This window comes from Channa argus, chromosome 13, assembly GCF_033026475.1.
Source record: "Channa argus isolate prfri chromosome 13, Channa argus male v1.0, whole genome shotgun sequence".
Classification (NCBI taxonomy): Eukaryota; Metazoa; Chordata; class Actinopteri; order Anabantiformes; family Channidae; genus Channa; species Channa argus.
Genome location: NC_090209.1, coordinates 26962985 through 26975619, shown reverse-complemented (window position 1 = coordinate 26975619; position 12635 = coordinate 26962985). Strand labels below are relative to the sequence as shown.

Sequence of the window (12635 nt, the reverse complement as noted above, 5' to 3'; positions counted from 1 at the left end):
CTGGAACCATTTCCACCTTGTCAACTCTTCAGAAAATTTCATCACTGTAACCTCTTTAACCCTCTAGAACCTCTGGGACCTTCTCAAGGATGCCCAGCATTCTATAAAGAACTCCTGGAATATGGTTCAGGAGGAGTCTTTGAGAAGATAGCAGAGTAAGGTACAGCTTACAGTGTCATCAGTAGTGTCTGATGAGGAAGAGGTAGCAGTGTTTGTTGGGTGTTCCAGGGGCCCTTGAAAACAATGCAGGTGACGATTATTTATGTATGTATGAGGGGGACTTGAAACATCACTGTGGCCATGGAAATGTTTCCAAAGGCCATTGAGTGGCTTCTAGGAGTCCTTGAATATCCCTGAGAAGGGGTCTTTATCCAAGGTCTTTGAGGAACTTCATGGTCCTAAAAAAGACAGGGTTTTTATGACATTTGTCTGGGTCTTGGGTCAATGTGCCTCATTGTTAGAGGGTCCAAACATCTTTGAGTTTCATGAGTCCTAATATTGTCTACAATGAGGATGTTCTGAGGCTCACTGAAGAACTTCCAAAGCTTCAGGAGTCTCTGAGGTCACAGCAGTTTACATTCTGCTGCTGGTTGTTGCCAAGGTGCTGACCTCAGGATCAGGTCAAAACTGTGTGTGTGTGTGTGTGTGTGTGTGTGAGAGAGAGAGAATATGTGGCTGGGTCTGAAATCTCCTACTCACTATATAATGTCTTCACCATTTTGTGTCTGAATGTTGTGTGTAAATTTGTCCACTACTTTGTGCACTCACCGTATCCCAGAATGCAAAACTAAAAGTAGCAAACGACATGTACACTACGTTATGCCAAACCATTTAAATCTTAATGGGGAACACTGAGTTCTCACTGAGATGTTGTCTCAGTGAGAACCAGATGTGGTTTGGGTTAGGACCAGGTTATCAGGTTTGGGTTGAGGGTTATAGTATAGGATTGTGAAAGGGTGTGTGTGTGTGTGTGTGAGACATCATCATCCCTCTCATCACGTGGCCCACAGATTACCAGGAGTCAGTAATCTGTTAATCCTGTTGACAGACCTCACTGCTCCTCCTAAACTCTGCTCCTCTCCTGTATCTTTCATCTCCTCTCCTGTTATTCTAACCTCTCCTTTCATAGGGGGGACTACAGTCTCTTTCTCTGTTTTCCTTCTCCTCTCTCCTTGTTTCATCTCCTCTCTTGATTCCTTGTGTCCTTTCTTGGTATCAAGCAGAGAGGAACAGACTCTGGACCCTTAGGACTGATTTAGCATTTGACTGATTGTGTCTAGTTGTGACAATCTCCGATCATCAGCATCTTTTTTGTTAATAAAGTAATAATTTCTTTATGGCCCCAATATTAGAACCTGCTGGAGGCAACAAACATGGATCAGGTAATTATCAGTCCAGTACAAGTTTATTTTAACGTGACAGGAATATTTTTGTGCTGAGGCTGATGGTACTCTGATCTGTTTCCACATCATAAAAATAAAATCCATGTGAGTTGGCAGATTGAACAATTCTAAGGTCAAAGTTTCTTAATCATGTTATATAAAGAGTATCTTGATTTAGATTACATAATGCCATAATATCATCTGCTAATAATAAAACGGGTTCAGAGTTTGGAAGTCTTCAGCCGGCGTCCGGTGACCTCAACTGTGAGGTTCAGAGTTTAGCGCAGGTGAGATAACCAGTGTTTTCAGGTATGTGGACCAGGACAAGCTAAGCTAAGCCTCATTAGCATTTGTCCAAAAGCAGTGAAGTCACCGAAGACGAGACAGATGTGGCAGAAAGACATTAAACTGTGTCTTTAGTCTGATTCTGTTCATTTTCAAGAGAAATTTAGTGGAGTAGTAGAAGGAAAAAGAAGTCCATGAATTCCACCACGGACCAACTATAGGGCTAATTATTAGTCAGATCACCATTTGGCTGCTGGCAGAGTTCAGTCTGATCACCAGGACGGCAGAGACAATGATTATGATGAGGTTGATGATGCTCGGTCATTATCTCAGATATCAGTTCTTAGCCCAGTGATTTACCTCAGATTACCCAGATTAGCTCTCTGACTGTGGCGCTGCAGCTTAACGTGATAACAGCAGCCATCTTTCTGAACAAGCCACGTGTGTGTGCTCTGTCCTTCTCACTTGCCGCCAGGTGCTGGCACTTCTTTGCAATGAAAACCTTCAGTTTTTTTCCATCTCCAGGATTCTTCTTCTTCTTGTGTTGTGGAGACCACTTCCTGTGACAGAAATCACTCCTACTTGTTCAGACTTTGTCGGTGGCAGTCCTCCTTTCCAGAATTCCCCTTTTTGTGTCACCTTCACTGTCAGCGAGTTTGTGTTGTCACGTTATGCAGGGTCATGTTGCACAGTGTCTTCACTGCAGCTAATTAGAGGCACAAACGCGGCGCAGTTTACTGAGATGTTAGAATCGATCTTCATTTCAAAGCGAACACTGTTGGAAACAGGCTCAGGTGCAGGACATTTTGCCCATTAAACAGGAAAAGCTTCTTAAAATGTAGAAACTAATGTCCTGCCATCACATCTGTCTGTGGGAAGCTCAGATGTTTTCCTAGTATTCTGAACCAAATGTGTCCATATGCAGAGATGAATCAGGTGACGTTTTCTCATCCTCTCTCCGACTGGAGAGGCACTTTCTGACATTTTGTTTTACTAAAGTTGTGTGTGTTTGAATGTTTTTAAGTGTGTGCAGCTGACTGTGATGAGGCTGTAGTGCATGATAATCCCATCACCACTGAGTTATGATGAGCTAACAGCATTATACCACTTAGCTCACCGTCTGTGTGTGAAGGGTTTTTTAAGCTGCAGCCCCCCCCCCACATCCGAGTCGTGACTCCCAAATTTGTGGTTGTGTTTTCATCACACACTCACCACAGCAGGCTAACGCTAACCTGTACAACCTCGCTCCGTTACATCATCTGCATTCACCGGCATTCTGCCAGGGTCGTGTCCGTGTGTGAACTGCTTTTAAACTAACCTCGTTCTGTGTGTGTGTGTGTGTGTGTGTGTGTAGCCTGCTGATGCAGAGGATGGTGGATTCTGATTGGCCACTGCATTGTCATTTTTTTTAAGAAGAGCTCCATCATGTGATCGGCCTCAGTCTGTGATGTCTTACACTTTCTTTAGGAGTATGTTTCACTATATGACCGTGGTGCACGACTGATTTCTGATCTAATAACCGTGTAAAATAGCTTATGATGTTACAGTTATGAACAGAACAGACACAGAAAACGTTATATTTATGATCAGTGACCATAAGTGACATTTTCTGTGTCCTCGTATGTCTCAGTATGTGATGGCAGCTGCTGTTATGTAACTGTCGTCACACAGCTTCCCCCTCCTTCCACTATCAATACAGCTTGATTTCATTCACACTGGTTCCCAGTAGCACCGTGACCCAGTTACCCCCTGTTGTCACTGTTTCCAGTTAAACAACATTCCTCATTGTTCATTCGTGTCTCTTCCCAGTTCAGACTGAAAGGACATAATCTTTCATTCATTCATTCATTCATTCATTTATTCATTCATTCATTCATTCATTAGACAGTGTACCATAAAAGTAACATGATTACATTGGTTACATTACAGTATTACTTGTTCATCAAAGCAGCTGTTCATTTAGATATGGCAACTGTAATTATGGGGATTAAAACATATACAAATATTTATTTTGATTCCATCTCAAAAAATTAATCATTTGAATTTTGCCTTTAAGAAAATGCCAATAAATTCTACTAAAGTTAACATGGGGCTGGTTTACTAATTTAAATAAATGTAGTGTATTTGAATAATTTTTTATCCAAATTATGACAAACAAAATATTGATCAGTGACATTTTTTCCATTCCAGTTAAACCCTCATTAATGTGCAGACTTTCAACAATTCTTCGTCCGTCCAGGCTCATTTTGGCTCCAAACAAACACATCTGTTTCATTCAGCACACACGCTAATACATTTCTCACATAATTCACTACATTTTATTCACATCCAATGTAAATAATTCTTCATAGAAAATAGATTTAATGTTCAGTTTTATATAGAATCTTTGTCTGCTCCTCTTTTATTTTGCTCTCCAACGCTTTGATTCAAAGAGGAAACAGAGGAGAAGTCTTTCTTCCTTCTGTTCTGTTCTTCAGTGATTCACGTCCTTGACTTTGTGGAGTGAGACAATGATATGATAAACAGGAAGGAGGAGACAAAAGAGAAATCCCGTCCTTCATTCACTCAGGGTGGCGAGTGGATGGAGGAGAAAAGGAGATTCACTTCCTTTCTGTTCACTTGCACTTAAACTCTCTTCTTGATTTATTAAAGACAGACCAAACCACAGTTTTAGTCACAGAGGACAGACACCTGGTTGTGTGATGGGATCTGGTCCATAGCATTTGTGAATCTGAACATCGACAGTGAAATGTGTGTGATCCACAGCTGCTTTGCCACACTGGTTTCTGAGTGTCAAACGTGATCGTGAGACTTTATTCATTCACAATCCAACTGAATCACAAAGAAACACAAGGACAAAGTTTTTACAAACGTCCAGTCTAAGAACAAGAGACGTTTAAAATCCATAATTACAATCTGGATACGTTCTGACCAGCACGACACCTGAAATTTAAAATTTGACATTATTTTTACTTTGGCACATTTAAAAGAGTTCTTATTGCAAAAACTTTTATGGTGAAGGCCTCTAACTAAAATCACACTGGTACTTTAAACATATCTTGAACTCATCAAATCTTAATTTCTTTATTCAATTTTCCTATAAAAGTCACATGTAATCATTTTAAGTTTTTCACTAGTCTGACTGACTTTAAACTTTTGTGCGGCCTTTCTGATGGAATGTGAAAATTTGCAATAATCCTGTTCATAACGTCCATTCTCACAGAAAAACTGATCAAATGTCTCTGTCTTTGGTGCAGGCGTCTTCCTGATCCCTTACCTGCTGATCGTGTTTGTCGGCGGAATCCCCATCTTCTTCCTGGAGATCGCTCTCGGACAGTTCATGAAGGCCGGCAGCATCAACGTCTGGAACATCGCTCCACTGTTTAAAGGTGCCCCACAAATGCATCTTTCTGTCTTTATTCTCTGGGGGAGCTTTAAATAGGTGTTTTTACATTTTTTCATATTACGTACATAATCTAAACGGACATATTTACTGACTTCATATGTTTCATATGAAGCAGCAGCTCCAACATTTGGATCTGTTGAGCAAACAGTGTGTTAAGTTCAGAAGAAGCAGCTGATAATAATTACAACATACACCGTGATGATGACGATGATTATTATTTTTATATCATTATGTATTCCTCATTTGTCAGATGTTGCTTCATCAGTAGCATAACAGCTTAACGTGAGGCAGTAAAAAATACCCTGAAGCATAAAATGTGAAGTGTTAATATAGGTCAAATCCTACTTTAATTCAAACCTGCACGTGTGACAGTTAGACAGCTGAGACACTTTGTTTTTACCTTTGTTTTTTTTTACCTTTGTTTTAAATCACATTGAGATTCATGATAAAAATACACCTTTTAATCCAAACCTTTGTCAGTTCTATCGCCGTGGTAACAATCCTAAATCCATGCAGTAAGCAGGTTTGAGTGCGCAGACTTCAAACACATGCTGCTTTATCTGGAGGTGATAATCTGTGATTGTGTACGTGCCTGAAGACACGGCTGGAAAACTACCAGCACCATAGACAAAGACACACACACACACACACAGTGATGAATGCGTCTGATTCATGCTACTCGATTGCTTTATTACTTTGTTGGCTCTACACATCGTGTCTTATCAGCACTTTGATCTTTGCAGGGGACCACATGACTCCACATGACTCGTTCAGTTTACTATACAAACTAGCCACTGAGCTTCAGGTGTTGTTGACAGGTCTCCACCCCCACGTTCATATGATTTGGCACAGTTAGAATGAACAACACTGATGATTTCTGTCAGGGGGCGTAGCCAACAATCACTAAACAACTCTAAGAGTATCAGTCCATCTTGGTGTGGGACACGAACAGCGGCAGGTGACGCTGCAGCTGATTTGACCACTTTATGTCCTCACAGATTCTTGATCCACAGTAACACTTCAGTGTTTATTCATTCATTTTAGATTCTGGTTTAGCAAGTTGATGCTGCAAATTTACTAAAGCTGTCAGAGACACTGAGGGGAAGGAAAGTAAACATGCCATGAAACTGAAATAAAAGTACCTCAGAGCTGTTTTTACATGTATCCAGCTCAGTGTGGTCATGTGTTTAGTTTCAAGGCTGAACTTTCTTGAAAAACAACAGTAATAAAACGAACTTGAACTCACTCTGCTCATAAAAGTAGATTCAGCGTGATTCTGTTTTCAGTCAGTTTATTGTTAGGAAGTATTTTATTATCTTGCACATTGCATTTTTTTTATAAATACACAATGATGATATATTTCTCTATTTACATTTGTGCACATATTTGTGTTTTCTATGACGAATGACTTGTGTGTGAAAATCTACAGGCAGTATCAGTAAATGTTAGTGTGTTCTCTTCAGGTCTGGGTTATGCCTCTATGGTGATCGTGTTTTTCTGCAACACCTACTACATCATGGTGTTGGCCTGGGGCTTCTACTACCTGATCAAGTCCTTTAACTCCACCCTCCCCTGGTCCACCTGTGACAACGAATGGAACTCGCTCAACTGCATCGAGACATTCCATCACCAGACCTGCAGCAACGCCAGCCTCGCCAACGTCACTGTCAGCGGCAACTTCACCTGTGCCGAACTGGCAAATGCTCGATCGCCCATTATCGAGTTCTGGGAGTGAGTTCTGGTTCTGGATGGGTCGGGACATTGGGTTGTTTATATTAGTCTACTGTAAATTAAGCTGTCGCAGTCGATGGTAATTTTTTCCGAGGAGCATGGGAAAGGAAGAGGAGACAAAGGGAAAAGACACGATAAACATGCATGTGCAACTTTCGCATGATGTTACTAGATGAAAACAAACTTTATTTTTCACGTTTGCTTTCTCTTTTTGTTTTTTGTTTTTAAAATGTAGTTAAAATTTTTGCTCCATTTGGATGTTGGAGGGACTTTGCTGTTTGAGGTGCGGATGTATGAAACAAACTTGACTAAAAAATGTATGAAACAGTCACTAGAATTAAAAAATGTCTAAAAACATTGATTGTAAATGGGGCCTGGTGGCTCAGTGGTAGAGCATTGGTTTGGGCTGCGGGTTTGAATCCAAGGGCGACCTTGGTGCTGAGCCTGGATAAAAAGAATAAAAACGGGAGGATTGCTGTAGGAAGGTCATCCGGCGTAAAACTCAACGTGCAGAACACGTTCAGCTGTGAACTATAGTTAAACGAACTATAATTGACTTGATGTAAACATCAGCTTCTCTGTGCAGGAACAAGGTGCTAAACATTTCGTCGGGTCTGGATGAGCCTGGACAGATTAACTGGGAGCTCACATTGTGTCTGATGGCTGTCTGGGTTCTGGTTTACTTCTGCGTCTGGAAAGGAGTCAAATCCACTGGAAAGGTAACACACTGTACACTTCATGTATGTAAATTTATTTGCAGCGTTAATTAAAACTAAGTCTTAGTGCTAAAGTCTTTAATATCTCTGGTCTAAGATATTTTAGATATTTTTTCAGATGTTCTACTTACTACAAAGTACTAACATCATACTTTAAAATAATTTCATTACAAAGTAAAGTGCTGTTAAAAATCTAAAGTCCAAGTATGTGAGAACAACCAGCAATATTTTAAAAAAGTATTAAGTATTTAAAGTACCTAATGAAGACAAATTACCCCTGTGACTGTTATTATTATTATGCAAGCAGCATTTTACTGCTGTACTTGCCCGAATTTGTCCTAATTATTATTTATCATTTATTTACAAATGTACTGCAATGAAAACCCTCTGAAATGTAGTGGAATAAAAGTTTAAAGAAACATAAAATGAAAGTACTCAAGTACAGAAACCTTACATTTGTACTTAAAAGCAGTACTTGAGTAAGTAGATATAGATAACTGGTAGGGTTCAGGTTAAGGTTAGGGGAAATTCAAATACATGGGAAAACACACATCACTTCCTCCAAAACCAGTTACTACTGGAGCTGCCTGATGTTGAAATGTCCTGGGTTCAGGTCAGACTGGGCATATTGTGTATCCTATCAAATGTCACCACTCCTATCAAAAGCAGAAATGCCCACAAAATACAAAACCTGACCTACTCCTGAGCTTCAGAAATGCTAACTGTAGTAAATGGTAGCACAGTGAGTGAGATGAAGAGGAGGCTTGTTCAGAGTTCAGTAAAATTGACACAGAAAGCGTTTGGACAGGAGTGGACACACAAACATGTCTTTATTCACCCACAGCAAACACCAGGAATCCAGTAAAAGTTAAATCAGGTGAAATCTCTGCCCCTGGATGTGGGACAGGTGCATCTGAAAACATACATTAAACATTAAAACACTGTCACACTTACCTGTATTTATTCATTTACAATGTTGGTCATTTTTAACTCTTCTGTGGTTATCGAAGAACCTGAGTGTGTATAATAACATAACATAACTAGCAAGACATTACACACACACACACACACACAGATTGAGGCCCAGTAAATGTTTCATCTTAATTTTCTTTTCATAATCCTCAAACTAAAATTTGAAATAGTTAAATTAAAATCTGATAACAGCCCTAGTTCCCTGTAAGCACGAGCTTATTTAATGCACCTTCAAAAGCCACAGTTTGTTTTATGCAGAAACATTTTCTAAAGTGTATCTGACTCTAACGACGCATCTACAGCCTGAGTTTCAGTGTGTTTGTCTGCTGAGCTGCAGAGGAAGGACACCGACTCAAACAACAGGGAAGTTTGTTCTCACACTAATTTATCTGCTGAGTCCTCTAACACGAGGTAACTTTGAATCAGGAAGAGCTGTCGTAAAGGCCACTGTGAACAGGAGGGAGAAAAGCCTGTCTCGGTGCTGATGTGTGCGCCTGATGCTTGTTTGAAGACACACTAGAAAAACTGTGGACATGTCCTTCAGCACGCTGAGCTCATCACTGGCTGTGAGAAGCAGTTTCAGTGTTTGTCCCTTTTCACGGTGCCACGGTTCCTTTAAACGTTCAGGCAGCAGAGTAAAGAGGCGGAGGCAGTGATTCACTCGGCGTGTGTCTGTGTGATTCATGCTGTGGTCACATGACAGGCTAAGTGTTGCTATGACTACAGCAGGGGGGAGGCAGAGGGAGAGGAGGGACTGAAGGGGGAGGGGCCGTGAGGTGGGAGATTGTGATTGGTTGTCCTGTGGGAGGGCAGCTTGACTGCAATGGGACGTGACTGAGAGAGAAACACTCACGTACTCGTGTTGTGTACTGACTCTGTACCTCACCCTCATTACTGCAGTTTTGTTTTGCTGGAAAGACTGAGCCAGTGTGATCGAGCAGCCCTGCAGCAAACCCTCCTTCATGAAGTTGAAAATGTTTGTGTTCAGGGAGGAGTTGGTGCTGCTGGTGACCTGTTTCAGGTCCTTAGTCTCATTGACATGTATGAGGTGGAGGCAAATAACAACACAGGCCTGAGAGTTAGTCTCTTGTGGACACAGAGTTCTGATGTTGTCCCTGCTCCCACCACCACTGGGACCACTTTGGCCCCTCACTTTCCACATCTTGTCCAGTTCTTTCAGGCCCTGGTGCTTTGCATTGTCTCCCACTCGTCCTTCACTTGAAACTGCTGCCTTCTGTTTATTGGACCGTTGTGGTGGCTCAGTTGTAGAGCATTGGTTGGGATGCAGAAGGCAGTGGGCCTGAATCCCACCCCACCAGGTGTGGTCCCGCCCAGCCACCAAGGGCGACCCTGGTACCAGTCCAGAGCCCACAAAAAAATGGGAGGGTTGTGGCAGGAAGGGCAACTGGCATAAAAACTCATGCCAAATCAAGGAGCAAGCCGGAAGCTGTGATCCATTGCAACGTTGTGATACAGAGGCAGCTGAACTGAAAGGACAATGTTTTGGTCTTTGTTATGAGCTTTGTGTACTGACAGAAAGTATGAGGACATGGATGCAAGGAACTGAAAAGAGTTTCATCAGTGGGGTGTCTGGGCTCAAAGCTACAAGAGGTAAAGAAGTGGAGGAGGAGCAGGACATTGTCAACAGAGGGACATATGGACGAACCTGCTGCCGCTGTGACCTGACTCTGGAAAAGCAGCAGAAATGGTTATTTGTAGCGTGTGTGATGATCAGTTTAGTGAGTGTAAAAATGTATGGTTACGTAACATCCAGGGCTTTTTACACTGCGTGTATCTTTAGTCTGCAGGGAAATGTGAAACCACATTACCCTCCGACAGGCACGTACACGTACATGCACACCCTGACACACCCTCCACACGTCATGATGAATGTAGACAAATAGCTCGTGGTTGGAGGCTTTCTGTCTTTCACGCTAAATCAGATCCAAATCTGATGACTCACAAACAAACATCACAATCCGGTCTCTACTCATGAACTGAGGAACGGCAGCATACTTGGGCTGTCCCATATTTTTCCAACGATTTCACCCGTGTATGCAAATCTCTGTGATACACCGGCTGCTCCTCTTTTATCTAAAGCCAAAGAGAAGCTGCTTTTGAATTGAGATACATCAAACCAGGACAGAATTCTCAGAACAGCATCACATAAACTCTGCAGACTCGACAGGGAAACATGTTTTTACTGGGTGAACTTGTAAGTGCTGATACTTTACACTTCACCCAGTTCTGATGTGGGATTTGAGCCCTGCAGGTTTTGGAGTTCTGGTCTGGCGTTCTCACGGCTCTCAGTCCCAACAGAAACTGTCTCTGCTGTTGTTCATCAGCGGGAGGCTGAGAGCCGAGTGTCAGGTCCGAGCAGACCACCACCACCACTCAGATCATTTATTGTCCACAGAGTCCTGAGGATAATGTTGCATTAAACTTAGAACATGTTCACGTCCTCAGGATTCAGCACAGATGCAGCTGGACCCTGTATTTGTTCACGTTTTGAAAACTGAAGTCTGCTGAGTTTGCTAAATGTAGATGTGTTCACCCTATACCATCACACAAACTGACGAAAATGTAAAAAAAATTACATGCAGCTCTGCAGTTATGTTTGTTTGAATCACTTAAGAGGAACTTGATTTCAGATTCAAAGGTAAAAGACCCAAATAACCATCACTCACATAAAAAGAAGCAAAACAAACCAAAAGAAAACATCAGATAAGTTATAAGTATGATGAAAGAAGTGTTTCACATAAACAAAACGCTCTGATAAAAAGGAACTAACTGCTTCACATTAGTCAAAATAATTTAGTCCAATTAAGTCAAATCAGTCGACAAAATAAAATCAAAACAAAATAAAAACTGAATAATTTAAGGGCACTTATAATTTGAATTATTATAAAGTAACCAGCTGCAACATTACATTTTAATAACTCATCAATGATTAAAATCCAATAGTGTATGTAGAGATTTTTATAAACACAAAAGTTTATATAATCAGTTTTTATAATCGAATGAAAGTTTCTTCTCCAGCACATCAGTGTTTCCATGATCTAATACATGAAGACTGACTCTCAATGAGCCCAAACAGCAGGATGAAGCCGAAGCTTCTTAATAAAGCACCTCCTGCTCATTATATTCTCCTCATGTCCCAGAGAAATGAGTTTGTCCAAACAGGAAGACACAAAGTCATGTTGGACTAAATTCTTCTTATTAAACATGTTCTTTCAAACCCAGTGAGAGTTTAACATTTTTTAAATTCATTCAATAATTTGAATTAAAACTAATTCTCTCTGTCAGCAAACTGTGATTTGAGAAACAAATCAGTTTCTATAAGAACATCAGTTATTGTGTACATTTTTTACAGACATCAAACCTCTACACATGAGGTGATGTATGGATTATTAAACAGCACAGTATGTACAAAGCTTTGTCTCGTAGAAGATTTTTGAATTTATTTGCTGTTTGGGTGGTTTCCAGTGATCAGTGATGACAGTAAAAACCTCATTTTGTTCTAGTTTCATATCTTTATTAATCGTGCTGCTGCTAAATATCATCAGTTTTCTTTATCTAAGATTTAAGAAATTAATTGATATCAAAGCACTTTATACTGTCTTCACACTTTTTAAGCAAAGTGAGCACAATAACAATAAATTTGTATCATCTGTGAGTTTACACTTAAATGAAATAACTTTGGACCTCAGATGGACCCTCGTGGCCCCACACTTCCCCCTGAGCACCTCAGAATCGTTATTTAGCTCCACATGCTGGTATCTGGTATGGAGGTGACTCTGTAGGCAGGACAACAGTCATTTATAATGTATGAAGCACTGAAACTGGTCTATAGTTTAAAAACTGATGTCTGTCTCCTCACTTATATAAAGAAATGACTTTGGCTGTTTTCACAGTAAATGTGAAACCATTTAGTGGTGACAGAGCTGTTTACATCATCCTTAACGGGTCTTTCAGGGATTTCTTTACGACCCCCATTAAGTAATTCTAATAATGCTAATAATACTACTACTAATAATAATAATCTTAATAATAATAATAATTGAAGCAATTAACAATTGTTTTAATCTCGTATGTTCTTGTTTAGTTCTTTCTTTCAAAATATTGGTTTAAATTTCCTGCTTA

The 12635-nt window shown here is 40.5% G+C and overlaps 1 protein-coding gene across 2 annotated transcripts in view; it reads left to right on the top strand.

Moving 5' to 3' along the window:
- The window catches only part of slc6a8 (solute carrier family 6 member 8), a 30061-nt gene that overhangs the window by 4543 nt on the left and 12883 nt on the right, over positions 1 to 12635 (top strand). For both annotated transcript variants that reach the window (XM_067526689.1, XM_067526690.1), the window contains exons 2-4: positions 4925 to 5056; positions 6537 to 6804; positions 7391 to 7523. In XM_067526689.1, the coding sequence (XP_067382790.1) occupies positions 4925 to 5056; positions 6537 to 6804; positions 7391 to 7523 (533 nt within the window). The remainder of the gene's footprint in view (positions 1 to 4924; positions 5057 to 6536; positions 6805 to 7390; positions 7524 to 12635) is intronic.